Source organism: Festucalex cinctus, chromosome 14 (genome assembly GCF_051991245.1).
Source record: "Festucalex cinctus isolate MCC-2025b chromosome 14, RoL_Fcin_1.0, whole genome shotgun sequence".
In the NCBI taxonomy this organism is placed as follows: Eukaryota; Metazoa; Chordata; class Actinopteri; order Syngnathiformes; family Syngnathidae; genus Festucalex; species Festucalex cinctus.
In genome coordinates, this window is record NC_135424.1 from 11,832,431 (window position 1) to 11,848,210 (window position 15,780).

The 15,780-nt window shown below is 37.3% G+C and overlaps 2 protein-coding genes across 5 annotated transcripts in view; one reads left to right on the forward strand and one right to left on the reverse strand.

The window, feature by feature from the left end:
* The window catches only part of dntt (deoxynucleotidyltransferase, terminal), a 64,852-nt gene extending 55,579 nt beyond the window's left edge, over positions 1-9,273 (reverse strand). For all 3 annotated transcript variants that reach the window (XM_077494994.1, XM_077494995.1, XM_077494993.1), the window contains exons 1-3: positions 9,083-9,273; positions 6,059-6,233; positions 3,484-3,594 (exon numbers count right to left, since the gene is read on the reverse strand). In XM_077494994.1, coding sequence (XP_077351120.1) covers positions 3,484-3,594; positions 6,059-6,233; positions 9,083-9,273 — 477 coding nt within the window. The remainder of the gene's footprint in view (positions 1-3,483; positions 3,595-6,058; positions 6,234-9,082) is intronic.
* blnk (B cell linker) overlaps positions 3,592-15,780 on the forward strand; it is a 29,083-nt gene continuing 16,894 nt past the window's right edge. The window contains exons 1-4 of one of the 2 annotated variants that reach the window (XM_077494996.1): positions 3,592-3,634; positions 6,085-6,217; positions 13,097-13,210; positions 13,999-14,061. In XM_077494996.1, the coding sequence (XP_077351122.1) occupies positions 13,142-13,210; positions 13,999-14,061 (132 nt within the window). In that variant the 5' untranslated portion in view covers positions 3,592-3,634; positions 6,085-6,217; positions 13,097-13,141. Of the gene's footprint in view, positions 3,635-6,084; positions 6,218-13,096; positions 13,211-13,535; positions 13,621-13,998; positions 14,062-15,780 lie in introns of those variants that run through there. The other variant, XM_077494998.1, reaches the window with a different exon arrangement.

Consider the following 15,780-nt stretch of genomic DNA (forward strand, 5'->3'; position numbering starts at 1 on the left):
CATCAAAATATTAGGATTAGGAGGTACAAGACTGGAAAGATGTGAGGAAGAGAAACACGCAAAAACTGGAAATTGTCACCCACTAATGCACGGATCTCCAACAAAAAGTATCTCATACAACTTGCTAGTGTACTCTTACCAAGATAATTCACATCCTGTCTTGCTGAGACTGTTATTTTGCACCATCTACTTCCTCTTCTTCCTTTATAGCATATCCTGTTGGGCATGGTTGCTTCTCTCATCACTCCCTAGTCACATCACAGTAGACTATTTCCTCTGACTGGCTCACATGCATAAATCCCACAAATATCTCCTACCGGCCCGATAGCTGTCCTCTCTCTAGAATTAGGAACGACGTAATACTGTACCATGATATTCCATCAGCGAAGTAGCTCATATTGCATGTTTGTCACTCACCCTCTTAACTGGTACTGTAATTAAGATTATTTCATACTGCTACAGAAGACATTGATTTGTGTATATTTCAAAGCAGTCTATTATGTATATTATCTTCTTGCTTTGTTGCTGGTTTCAGATTAGGAGGATCATGCATGTCAGTCATCCAAAATGAGCCGCGTTATATTAGTTTACTTAGATTAGCCCTGTGGAGACTCAGCACTTAAGTGAAGGGACCGTACCCTAATGTAATGTAAATGTATTTCTAATATATAGTTGATTTTGAATACAGAACATCAATTTTCAAATGAATGAGTGTAAATAAACTTATTTTGTAATAATAATAATGAGAAGATTGTGTGATAGTATACCAGTCATTTTGTAATAAGTGTCTGAAAGCGATAATTGAGTAAAAGTATAAAACATTATAACAGAAAATAATTAAAAGTCACCTTGCAGAGTCCTACTTGAGTAAAAGTCTAGAAGAATTTGACAAATGTTAAATCTAAGTAAATTTCTAAGGATTTGAATTGGAATAAGTACTGGAAGCAAAGTTTTAGATAGTTTTTATTATATTTTTATTCATTTTAATCTGTTTTTATTTATTCACTTTATTTTAGTGGTCTAATTAAAGATCTCAAGCTAATTAATGTTAGTGGTCTAGCTAAAGACCTGCACATGGGCTATTAGGAGGACGGTCACTCCGCCATTTTCAGATCTTTCCAGACTTGTTGAATCGGATTCAAGTGGGTTGTAGCTGGGCCACTCAAGGATATTCACAGAGTGACCCTGGGGCCACTCTTATGATATCTTGTTCTGCTGTAAGATGAACTTTCACCCCAAGATCACGAGAGAGATCCTGGATGTCTCTCGAAATTTCTCCATTCATCTTTTCCTTAATCCAGAGTCGTCTCCCAGATCCTTCCACTGGATAACATCCCCATAGCATCATGCTGAAACCACCATTTTAGGTTAAATTTGTCTCATCAGAACAGAAACGTTGCTTTTCGATCTGAGTCGCGTCGAGGGACTGTCTCAAATAATGAATGTAAAAAAGCTTAACATCCCTAAATGTCTGAAAAATATGACCAATCATCAACAAAATTTGTAAGCACTTCTCGAGTCACACCCACTTCAACCTCTGAAAATATAAAAACGATCACACCACTGTGGACGCTCCTAAATAACATCTCTCATGAGGAGGTACAGTGACTGTACATAAGGTTAATGATTTAATTATGGGCAAGATAAATTGAGTGTGTCTTCTAATTGAATAGTTAATGGAGTGGGGTGCAGCAGTTAACAGCAGTTCTCCCCATTTGAGAGATGAGCGAGAAGTTAAGACATATGTGGATATATCAATCAATCAATCAATCAATCAACTTTATTTATATAGCACCTTTCATACATTCAAAATGCAACTCAAAGTGCTGGACAAAAAAAAAGAACCCCCTATCCCCGTGATCGTACCCACAGACACACCCAAAACCCAACAAACACATGAAAACCACAACATGGCGGGGCACAGAAGTACCCTGTAAGGAAAGGCACCCAGGAGGAGTTCATCCACAGTGAGATGGATGAAGACCAACCATCCCTCTCACTGTGGAGGCTCCCCCATGAGAAAACACTGGAGCTAAAAATTTAATAACTACCAAAACATTTAAACACTAAAAGAAAACAGTTAAACACGAAAGAATAAAATAAATAAATAAAAACAAAGCTACAAAACAATATAGATTAAAATAGTTAAATAAATAAAAGGGGATAAAAAAAAATAAAAATATAAATAAAAAAAATAATAATAATAATAATTAAAAAAAAGATCAATCAAATGCCAAACTAAAAAAGTAAGTCTTAAGCCTCCTCTTAAAATATATATATATTCATATGCCTGGGTGATTGCCTAAACATTGTGATGTATCATGAATGATCCAGCCTTCATGTGTGGAGTTTGCATGTTCTCACCGTGTTCTCCAGTTACGCCCTCCTCCCAAATTCCCATTTTCATTACAACATATTGTTTGTGGTTGTCTTCACTCTCTCTCTCGAGGTTATGAAACTCTGTTCTAGGTTCATAATTTTCCTGTTCTTTCAATGCCATTTATGAGGATGTCAGTTTCCTCACCTGCTCCAGCACCTCCAATTCATCATTCCTGGTGGGGACTGTCATGTCCATCATCCACTCGGCCAATCTGGCGCCCGAGGGTATGTACATGCCAGCTCTGTTCCGCAGGTGTGTGAACATGTCAACTGGTAGACTTCCAAAACCATCTCATTTTCTGTTTTAATGTGCTGCTGATGGGGAGTAAAGCAAGCTAGCTTCAAGCTAGTAACATTTGTCTATAAAATTGAGTGTAAGTACACTTTTGCAGATTCTGCACAGTCTCTGACAATGAGAGTGCCGCTGCCACCTACTGTAGTGGATGTGCATTTACACTTTATTCCAGTATGGCAAAAAATAAAAAAAATAAAAATCCGGCGCTCGCATAACTCCCACCCCCGCATCAACACCACCCCCTCCTCAATTTGAAAAGGACTACCTTACAGATCAAATTAAAGGGACAGAGTGTAGGGTTTAGTGAGATCTAGTGGTGAACTAATAGAATGCAACACGTTTGAAGTCCCTCAAAGAAACCACATTCACAAGCATATACCACCAAAATGCTAACAAGAGTAAGAGTAGCTAGCAAAAACTCACTGGAGCGGCTAACAACAGCAGCTAGCGAGAGAAGCAAGAACAAAGCAGAGATAGAAAAGTGGCCCAAATCACAGGACTCAGCAAAACCACCTGCAGGCCCCATTTGAGGAAGGTAAGCGGCAGTCAACATTGGTTCAGACACGAGCTACAAGCTTTGTAAAGTTCTTCTCCTTTGGATATCCGTAGCGATTTTATATATACGGTATATAAATAAAAATGTACATTGATGTGATAGAACTTTATTTTGCATATATATTTTTTTTAATTAATAGTAGGTTTCTAAAATGAAGGAATTATTAGGTCACACCTTAGATGGCACTAAATCCTACACACGATCCTTTTAAGCAAAATATGTGTGGAGGAGTTGAGATGTAACTGTTCCTTACTGTCAAAATCTTGTTTTTGTTGTCTGTGCTCGTCCGTCTCTTGCAGGCATATTGAGAAATCGTAGCCACGGGGGCAAGTGCTGATCCTTCTTGCAATGCAGGCAGTGTGTCCTGTGTACAACAATAACCAGGCACTCAAAAACAAATAAATGTATGGCATATATTGTTTTTTTATATACGTCTTTTCATGGCAGGTACTTGAAAGCTGCTGAGTTGCTAAATGTGTCTGAAGATATACGTATATTCCCAACTAGCAGAGCCGAGCGCTCAAGCTGAATAACATAAAAATGTAACCGTTTGCCTTGGAGAAGTTATTTCATAACCGCGTGTCTCCGGGGCAACAGGCTAATGACACTCATCTCACAGTCTGGTGGCATCCAAATCCATTACAGCGCTGAACCCGTGGCATTACAAATCTGCTTGCCATCATCCAATTTGCCTCCTGTAAATTGCCTTTTTCATACTGTGAAGAAACGGTTCAACATTTGTGAAATATGTGTCAAGGGCATAATAAAATATATTCAGATAATTAGACATCACAAAGAGAATATTGCGTACATCCAATTAGTCTTGGATTTAGTATGAAAACCGGGACCGGAGAAAGAGGCGGTGAGTCAGTCTGAAAAAGCAAGCATTAAAAAGGTAATGAAAAGAATTTTCTCACTGCTCGGTTGAATCTACGTTATACGATTTTGACCTAAAGTATCTGTACACTTTAAAAGCAGTAAACAAAAATGTTTTTCATTATATAATATAAAAAGAGTTTCTTAGTGATTTTTTCCCCTCATCTGATGCACTTCATTAGAGACTATAATGCAACAGTCTTATGCATCTGAGCAAGGCAAATGTTATGAAGGTCCCACCTCATTTAGAATTTTGCACCTGCCCCTCTATGCCCACACACTAGAATACAAACACCGTATATGCGCCTCAGCGGGCCAATTGAAAATATTGCATAGCAATGAGATATACTTTCAAATATACTGACTTGCTGTGGCACGTTTATGACATAAAATGCACTTTATTTCAATGCCCCTGAGCAACAGCCTATTTGCAGATTTTTTTATTTGTTTAGTTTGGTTTTCTATCTCTACGTGATAGCTGCTTGAATGAGTTTATCACTCGTGCGCAATTGCCACTGCATGCTCCCTTGTTCACTTTGCAGAAGATGTGCGTCACAAAACAAGAAGAGGAGAGGGTTTATGGTTACCTGGGGACATGAATCAATAAATGCCAGCATGGCATCATTAGCGCTGTCATTTAATGACAAGGTTGGCTGGAAGAGCGTAACAATATCCATGTGGCAGTAATAAAGAAGATAAAGGAATTTCAGGATTATTTAGTAGGAAAGTAGAAACATGTCAGGGTGACAGTTTGACAGGCTTTGGGGGAAAAGACGTAGATAAGGCCTGGAAAACTTCAGAGGTCTTTTATATACTTATTTTTCATATTCAGACCACAATAGAGTCATCTTCTGTAGCATATGCATGAGTCTCAGTTGTCTGATTCTCATTTTACATCCTCACATAATATGGAAGTTGCTCCCAAGATGGTAACAAGCAAAGCTTTCCTCGTAATAGCTGTGGGATTTTTATTGATAAAAAGCAAAGTTAGTAAAGGAATACAAGACTGATGAAAAACTAACCAGCTATTCTGTGAAAGGGTTAATTTATGTCAATTTATATTGAGCGATTATGACTTTATAGTGCTTTTGTTGAATATGTTTGCATTAAGTCCAGTATTGGCCATTTTGGACAGTCACGTGATCATCGTGACGTCCCTCGTGTGTAAAATACACATTGAATGACATGGTTGCCAGTGACAACAAAGATCTCACAAGGAATTATTGCATTCCACGGCAGACAACAAAGGTGGAATTACGGCCTATAGCAAAGACGCATTTCTTCAAAAGCAGTACAGCCACGGAGGACTCGCCAAAGATTTGTGTCCAGCCGAAAGTGAATATGAAACCTGCCAATAATGAGAACACATTCAGCCGGCAATCTCATAGCTAGTCGAAGTTGGGGAGCGTCTGCAAGTTACGTTTTACAGAGGTTCAAATTACCAGTCAAGTCACCATTGACATTGTTCACTCTGGAAATGTAAGTTGTAGACGGTCCCTAACCTGGACGGTAAACATCCTGGTGAATTTTACTCCGCTAGGATAATCGACATGTGGTGTGCTAAGCACGCTTTAGCCCACATTACGAAAGTTTCTAAATGCACACATCTTGGAAAATACCAAGAAAGAAAACTCCATGCTCATATTTAGACTGCGTTTGCGCTCCACTTAAGATGGGTATAAAAATAGGGTTTAAATTATCATCTACAAAAGAGATATTACAGGAGTAATGCGGTTAACTTGTAGTAGTTAACTTGTTAGCCAGACACAGACCCCTGTCTCATGTGTTCATTGCCATACATTTCCTCATTTCTGACAAAGTGCCTGCTCCTGATTGCAGAAACGACTGCTTGCCACACTGAAATGTCATATTTCTACAAGTACAGCACTGTATGATAAATTTGTTAATATATCAACCATGGCGAATGCTTGTGTGTGATTTCCAACCCAAACCTGAATGAGGTGTCTGTTCTCCACAGCAGCAGGCCTTCCCACTCTCATGCTGTCAGTGAACCAGCTGACGTGCAACACTTGCATCTTGGAAAGATTCTTCAGGCCACACCCCTTTAGCCACGCCCACAGGGATGATGCCCTGCTGTCCTCGGACACCACGTGAGTGATCTCATCACTGCAAATGAAGACGAATGACTTCAATGCTTCCTTCCATTGTGTGAGCGAAGGTACAGGACAAGTCAAGGTCACACTACTTAGAGTGTGTTAAAGATGTTAGTATTTATTTATTTATTTATTTATTTTTAAGTATTTTGGTTACATTTGTTGTGCATTATTTGTCTTGGAAAAATCTCAAGTTTCCCTCCTGCAGATGTTAAATCATAAAGGCAACTATTTAAGTGTCCCAACAAAATTGGTGATACTCAATATACAAACTGAAACTACTATTTCAAATACCACGAGAGCAGACAATAAAGCATTCAGTAGTTTTTGTTATTAACACCATCATCAATATTTAACATAACTATGTCATTGTGCGTGTCATTTCATGCGACAGAACTACATGTATAATGACTTTAAGTGAAAATCTTTTGTTGGCGTTTTTCGATTATACTAGAAATGCCTTTGATTTATTCGCGAGCATATGGCATAACATGACTCAATCTGGTTATTGACATATACACCATGTTATAAAATGTACTTTTTTTTCTGCAACAAAAATGTTTTTTTAGAGCTGTCAAACATTACATTATTTAATCAGATTAATCATATCTTGGAATTTTGATTAATCACGATTAACTCATTTGCTCGATTAACGATTAACTCATCTTAAGGCTATCAAGGAACTAGGTGGCTGCTAGCTTACTTTTGCGCATCATGAATTAGAATTTGTTCGACATATACACTACACATACTCCATTTATTGAACTCAGCTCACAAGTGACCCGCATTAGTCGTTATAGCAACCAATTGTAGGCATGAATAATAGATTTACGCTCAATTCAACTGTTGGACTTTTTAACAGTAGCAATGAGCGTGGGTCAAAACAGCATAACAGATTACTCCTCACATCCAAATCGCACTATGACCAAATGAGGGTTATCGTACGTATTCCCTATTTGCTTATATAACGTAGCGTTTGCCTAATTTGTAATTTTATATGTCATCACACAAAACTCAAAAAGTCAAGGTGACATGCAAATGAGCAAGAAAGCAAGCCCAGTGCTGAACTGTTTTTGCCAGATTCAGTGCGCTGTGTGCCTAGACACAAGGATGTATGAAAGTCACAGAGCTTTGATATGGAGAAGTCTCTGTGGTCAACTCAGCTACCCTGTTCTTTCAGCCAATAGCGTCCGTTTCCTTCTAAATGAGGAAAAATGGGCACATCATAAAATGAGAATGTTCATAAGCAGTGGGATTGGTTGCTGTTTTTTTCTTAACTGTTAGATTCTGACATAAAATGTCACTGTCTTGCAGCATTGTTCATCACTGCAAGCTACAACCATAATAAAAAATTTGCATGTGTACCTAATTAAGTGGACTTTAAAAAATCAAATTCAGTTTAAAAAAAAAAACCCAGCAAATTATTATAAAAAAAAAAAATCAAAATCACAGGTTGAGTTTTCTTTTTTCTTTTTTTTTTTTTTAGATATTTCAAACATTTTTTTAAATCTGTATATTGATACAATATGTATAAACACAGTATAAAAGTAACTGAAGACTGACCTATACAACAAAAAATAGGCACACTGCTTAGTTAAATACTTCATGTAATAATTTGTTTCTTGACCTTTGTGAGCATATTGGGAATAAGGCGAATGCATGTGAGTGCACGTTTCCCACAGAGTCCTACGCTCATTACATCCAGCCATATGTTGAGGGCAGTGCGCGTTCGACTTGTGTAAAACTAGCAATGTGTGCTGTTGCTATCAAACTGCAGCTGATATCAGTTTTGTCAGCTTACAGAATTAACGTCAGTTTGAGGAAGGCACGCTCTATTTCCTGCCGTTGGTTTCAAACTATTGTATCAAGCCGAGTGTAACCGAAGCAGCGTTCAAGCTGTGTTTCTGGGAATGCTGCCATGGCCAAGCTGTCACGCTGCTGGCAGGCACACACACACAAACACACACACAAATTGTGGTTATACAACACTCATGAGGACCTTTCATTAACGGCGTACACTACAACCATCCATCCATCCATCCATTTTCTTGACCGCTTATTCCTCACAAGGGTCGCGGGGGGTGCTGGCGCCTATCTCAGAAGGCTCTGGGCAGTAGGCGGGGGACACCCTGGACTGGTTGCCAACCAATCGCAGGGCACACAGAGACGAACAACCATCCACACTCACACGCACACCTAGGGACAATTCGGAGCGCCCAATTAACCTGCCATGCATGTCTTTGGAATGTGGGAGGAGACCGGAGTACCCGGAGAAGACCCACGCGGGCACGGGGAGAACATGCAAACTCCACCCAGGAAGGTCCGAGCCTGGACTCGAACCGGAGACCTCAGAACTGGGAAGCGGACGTGCTAACCACTCGACTACCGTGCCGCCCACTACAACCATCTCAAATCAATTTAAAAAATTAATAATATTATGTTTGAAACAGAGAATTAGACAAATGATCAAGGCGCTATTTTTATAGACAGCGGGCACGTTTTCATGTCTAAGTCTACCGTGTTTAAGACCGCATCGCGCCTCTCTGGGCGTTTGTCTTGATCATAAAGAGGCATGTGTGCATAATAACACGTTCAACTAGTGAGAGAATAACAATGAAGGCCCATCACATCCACAGGTCGCACCACAACAGTTGATTCATCCTGGCTTGAAACAACTTCTTAAGTGTGACTTGACAGCAAAGTTTTGAGAAACTCGTTAAAAAATATCCCTCAGTGTTGTGTAAAAAAAGAAAAAAAGAAAAAAAAGTCTATCTGCACTCCGAAATCCAAAGCCACAGGAAAGTTACAAATCTTGAGAGACAGAGAGTATAGGAGAGTAACAAATAGCACGTTTTTCCCAACCTGAGGATGTCATCCACAATAAAGCCTTTTGACCTGGCCAGCTGGGTCAGAAAGTTTCTCCTGCTGGAGCCCATTTTCCTCTCCACTAGGTAGAGTCTGACCTCCTTAAACTTCACCGCATGCCTGGGGACACTGACGCTCGCCTGTTTTGATCGCTTCCTAACACAAGGCACAATGGCAGCATGGAACATCTTTTCTGGACTGAGTAAAATGTTTCTGCAGCATTTGTTCTTATAACTTCTATCAGGGGGGGGGGGAAATAAGCAACTGTGCTGTGTTGTTGTTTTTTTCCTGACAGTGTAACAGTTTCTGGTAGATAAGAACATTTCTGGCAACAGGTGTTGAAGTTTTGGTGTTTACCATAGAAACACCTGCAAATGTTGTGTGGCGTTTTTTTTTTTTTTTCCCCTCTATTGACATTTGTCACAAAGATGTTCCGATATTGGGTTGAAAGAGGAAGAGTGCTTTTGACTAAGTTGTGCCTAACAAATCAACTCAAAAGTTTCTTACCTCACTTGGAACGAGTGGAGCTTCTCTCCAGGGAGTTGCCCGAATTCTGGTCACCTCACACAGCTGTCCTGCCATGTCCAGTTCATTTTGCCACTTGCTCACACATTATGTCCAGCCCAAGTCAGCACCATCTGCTCCAACACTTTAATTAGCTTACTGTCTGAAAAATGAGAGTCTTTGTGGAATTTCATCCTTTGCACGCAGGTAGCCAAAGCAGAGGACATTATGGCTCAAGGAAAAATGGTCAGTAGCCCAAACTGAAAACAGATTTAATGGTTTACTTTTCAAACAACTCATGAGAAACACTGAAGAAGAAGAAGAAGAAGAAGAAGAAGAAGAAGAAGAAGAAGGGAAAAAAAAAACATGAGTTTCTGGGAAATTTTTTGCACGTTTTTTTTCCCAACAAGAAAAAAAATCTTGAAAAAAAATGTATTAGAAAATTGATCTAATATTAAAGAAAAATATCTAAATAAAAAAAAGACAAACCCCCCCCAAAAAAATACTCATAACACGCAGTTTGCATGAAATGATAAGCGGTAGATCAGGATTTTTTTTCCTTATTTTAAGAGGAAAACCAATTATACAACTTCTCAGTTGAGAAATTAGGGAGCAAATTGATGTTTGAACACTGCTGTTTTTGCATATCATAAAACCACATTACCATCTCAGGGGACTAGTGGTAGAGTTTCTACCCTGTGGCTGTGAGGTTGTGGGTTCAGTCCCGACCTGAGTTAAACCAAAATTACTTTAAAAAAAAAAGAAGAAGAAAAAAGGACCTATTAGCTCCTATTGGGGGGAAAAGTAGGTGTATAACACTTTTTATTAAACAAATTTAGGCTTTAAATGTTGTTAGCATGTTTTCTATAAGACTCTTAAGAACACATTAAAGTATTGTTTGAATTATTTTAACTTTATTTCACTGCGGTATCACTGTGATGTAAATATTTACAACAAAACATATTTTAATAGAGAGAGAAAACTCCTAACAGTCTTTGACTCACAGTGCATGGAATAAATGTTTTTTCACTTTGCTGCAGCTAGCTGAACATAATTTATTACACTGCTTTCACCTAGCCTAGCCTTCTATGGGTTAACGGGTGTCACAGAGCAGAGTTGACTAATTTGACAGTTTACCCCTTCCCCTCAATTACTCAGCAGGGTATGAAGGTGCTTGGCCTCCTGTCAAAATGAAGACCATTACATTTGAATATCACTAAGACAAATGACTTCACTCCCTGTAGCAATGTCTGAAATTGCAGTGAACCCAATTTCTCAACTGACTTGGTTTTGGCAGACAAATGTGGACACCTAATGACATTTTCTAATTATTATTTGGAGACTTCCAACAAATCCAAACCTTTGTCTAGTTGCTGCCTTTCATAACACTGGCATGGTTTTTAGTTCCTGGACACTGAGATCTCCAGATGGCTCATTTCTTTCTTTCTTTCTTTCTTTCTTTCTTTCTTTCTTTCTTTCTTTCTTTCTTTCTTTCTTTCTTTCTTTCTTTCTTTCTTTCTTTCTTTCTTTCTTTCTTTCTTTCTTTCTTTCGGTACATTGTCAAGGGGTTCAGTCAGCTTGCAGCTTTTGTGTGTTCTGACAAGAACAAGGCAACAGATGAGAGCCTTTTTTTTTTTTTAAGCCCACAAACAGCAATGACAACAAGGCCTTTGCTGTTAACTGACATCGAGGTCTGCTTCCTGAATTTAATACAGAGCTTCAATTCATTTGCAGAATGACTGTACAATATATTGCAGTATGTATGGGGCTTATTTGTGCATGGAAAAAAATGGAAAAGGAAAGTGGTCATTTACTGTAATTACTAATCATTTTAAAAACGTACAAATTAAAGAAGTTAAGGTTTGCATATGTTGTCTATATATCTACTTTAATATTTAAGTCTCTCACCACAACGTACTAAAATTAATTATTAGTTATTATACTGCAACATTATTTTGTTAGTAATGTGTCAGGTCCCATATAGTGTCAAGAAATTAATGCAAGCATTCTCAAGACCTTCTAAACCTTATTTGAATTTTCATTAACTGAGTTAATTCTAAGGTTATTTTTTTCCTCCACAAAGCCTGCAGTCAGTGCAACTGCACACACAAAGGCAAAAAAAAATGAAGACAATGGTTTGTATTGTGTGCACTTCCTCCCTGATTTGCATGCGCCGTATTAAGTAAATGAGCAACACTTGCAAAGTTGTTTTCATTAGAGTGATTTCAATTGACGTTATTTAATGCAACAGTAAGCACATGCACACAATCTTCTCCCATTCTGTTGTAGTTAATAACTCGAACACACTCCTATTGAGTGTGATCAGTATAGACAAATTATAGTTTCAGGGAATATTCCCAGAGAAGAAAGGGAATAAAAAATTGTAAAAAAAAATTTTAAAAAAAGAAAAAAGAAAAATTGGCAGTGAAGCAGCACGGACAAGTGCAAGTCAATCCGTCCATCCATTTTCCACAATAAACAATTACAGTGTGCAGAACGCTACCAATTTGTCAACAATAAAATATATTTTTGTTCCTCTATTGTACATCTGTATTTACATTGCTTTGTTCAATGTATAAAAATCCCTTTATTATGCTGCTATGTGGTGCAAAAACGGTAACAAAAGTGAAATCGTATATACTCTGATCTATACAACTGGAAGTGTCAGAATCTAGATCAGCTATGCTTCCATTTTTTACACATTTCTGTAAAGGAATGCATAGTTTGTAGTAGTGAATAGGTAAGTAAGTAAGTAAGTAAATTTTATTTATATAGCACCTTTCACAGACAAAAAGGTCACAAAGTGCTTAAGGGCACAAGAAGTCTCTGATATATGAGGGTACTTGAGCAAACCATGCAACGCTCTAAAAGTCAGTACAAGAATTTTAAAATGTATTTGAAAAGAAACTGGGAGTCAATAAAGAGCTTTAAGAATGGGAGTAATATGAGCCCATCTATTAGCACCAGTCAATAATCTCTCTGCAGAATTGTGGATTTAAGGTTTAAATGCATTTTAACCAGTGTTGGGGAATACAGATTGGCATTAGCCACAGGTGTGTAACTGGCAGGTAAACAAGCTCGTCTCCACCTGTTGACTGTGTAAATCTACTGTTTCTTTGGATTTGTACTGTATGTACAAGCATACACAACTTTGTGTTAGGGTGCTGCATGAGTCACGGGATAAACTATAAAATTTTGATTTAACCAAAAAATGTGCCAATCCAAGATCTTTTTACACTTGTTTTATCAGTCTAGCCTGCCAAATATTTTTTTATGAATTCAATAAAAACATGAAAATGAAAGTCAGAGAAATGCACATATAGACTCCCTGCTTCCAACCTTGGATGTATCAGTGGAATCTCAGTGTAGGTTTTTGACCGTTAAATTGCTGCATTAGTTAAAGATGTGGGAGATAATGAAATGACCTCCCACGGCTTACTTCCCTGTGCTAAAGCTGAAAGCTGGAGCTGCAGGATGTGACAGGTCAGTCTATTACTGTACTTCCAGGGGCACGCATATACTTCAAGTCGGAGTGTCCCTGCTGTGACTGAAATGAACTTGCCGTCCAGAGAGCAGTGTGAGGGGTGGAACCAGAGCCAAGTGGGCTTATTTATGGGCAAGGTGAGTGATAAGAACAACAATATGAAGTATGTTGATGGATGCCAAATAGGCACGTTGACCTATTTCCTCTGTAAATCAGGCTATTTATTATTATTATTATTATTATTATTATTATTATTATTATTATTATTATTATTATTATTACTTTATAGCATCTTAAACGATCGGACTATAAAAGATAAAAAAAGTGACAAGATGCCATCAAGTATATCGTTCATTTGGTGGTTATTTGTAAAACAAAATAACATTCAAATTGATATACAGTGGTTCATTACCTATTAGACTTTCTGCCTTAAAAAATAGAAACCATCCAACATCATGAAGTGCCAATGTGGACTCTTTTCATTTCACTTTGAGGAATAATCAAGCATAAAATTCAACCTCAAAAAAAGTTTTTCCTGTTCAAGAACGTAAGTAAATATGATTTATAATTTAATGTTATTTGACATCTTAATCTGTAATGATTGGCTTTGTTAATTATTTTTGAATTTCTTGTTATTTGCAAACTCAAGATAACTATAATAATTGTGAAGTATATCAGCATCAACACATTTCTTTAAGGAGTTCCTACATATGTTTGTATTAACCATGAAGCTAGCTAGCTTGATAGCTAGCTAGATAGCTAGCTAGATAGCTAGCTAGATAGCTAGCTAGCTAGCTAGATAGATAGATAGATAGATAGATAGATAGATAGATAGATAGATAGATAGATAGATAGATAGATAGATAGATAGATAGATAGATAGATAGATATTTGCACTAAATGTGTGTATGTTTATTGGCACTAGAACAATACGCAGGACTGTGCTGCAACTGCCAACAGACTGAGAATAAGTGGACGGCGACTGACAGTGAGTACTGTTACTCCCAATTTGTTTGTTTCAACATGAATGTAACGATCCATTATTTGTTCATGTTTTAATCTTCTAAGGGTTTGATATGGCTTGCGGCTATTCATTTTGTCATTCTAATTACTTCCAAATGGACAAATCCTAGCAAGCAATAGGATTATGCTATTACAACAGCACAATGATTACATACAAAGAGGCTGTTTGTCAAAAAAATATTAACAGACAGTTTGGGGTGCTGTACATTCCGTGTAGCATTTTACACTTTTCGTAATTACAATATTTCAAGTTCAGTTGTTACAGTACCTTATTCAGTTTTAAATTTTAATGCACTGTGACTGTATACATGACCATTGTGAGATATGCAAAATGAAATAGATAAAGCAACTCAGTTGCATTACTTCTCCCTTTTGACTAGAGGATGTAATCAGTGGCCATTGTTAATGTTGAACTGGAACTTCTGCTTCCACTTTCCTATAAAAAGTAACGAGTCTCTTACTATTTTGTCTCTATTGACAATACTGTAAGCAATCTTTGGTACATCCCCAAGTTAATTTTATTCATATGAGGGAGTCAACATATTTGACACAGCACTCAGCATGTTTCTGTAGTTAAGATCTACTACACCAATCATTTTAAACATCTATTGGTGCCTTGATACAACTACACAACCTACGAGTTCAAGTATGGTGGCCGTGAGTTCAACTCACTACACAACAAGCAAGAGTTTGCTCGATACAAAAAAAAACTAAAATAAACCTTTAACACCCCCATTGAATTTTACTGTCAACATAAGCATAAAACTAAGACACTTTCACCATGTGCATATAAAACAATATAACTTTATCTTTAAGTCCGTTTGTTGAATGCTAACACAAAATAGGAAACGCCATATGAGCTATTGAATAACATCAATGTGGTGATTTTATAACACTTTAATTAAACGACAAATATTTGAACACAAACACCAATAGATAATAAAAAGTACTCACAGGCTGATATTCTTTATCCTCTGCAAAGAACACATACAGAATAGCTTCAAGAACTACTCCATGTACAGTATAACCATCCACCTATCCATCCATCCATAAGTAGCAGCACAATTGAATTGAAGCAAATAATGTGGCCAAAATAATTTCTTAACATTCTATTAAATGATGTCATTATTCTATGATAATATTATAATGTACTTTTAAATTATTGTTAAAAAACACAATGTATTATTTATTTATTTTTTTCTGAAACGGATTAATGGCATTTCCATTCATTTCAGTGGGAAAAATTATTTGAGAAAAGAAGTATATTGAGTTACAAGCGTAGAGTCATTGACAAATTTAACTATTGAATTATAACTCTGACAATATAAATATCACAAGTGTGCATTATTTTTTTATGTACAGAATTTGCAGTGGAGCTCTTACTGCAACAAATAATAGTTCCAGTTTTAAGTGCATTTAATTATGTTCCCATGGAAAAATATATTGTATTTGTTGGAGTACAAAAATGTATAGTGAGAAAGCTGACGAGAATGATTTCCCCCCCCCCCCCCCCCCCAAAAAAAAGAATTCAATAGAATATAATTTGTAGCAAACACATTATGATTGGATGCAATAACTTTTACCCTTTAGCAGTTTGAAATGAGGGCAAAACAGTTGTGTGCCATAATTCAACATTTTCAGCACAGCCCTTCCGCTGCTTTGTGCAAGCGAAAAGAAACAAGCA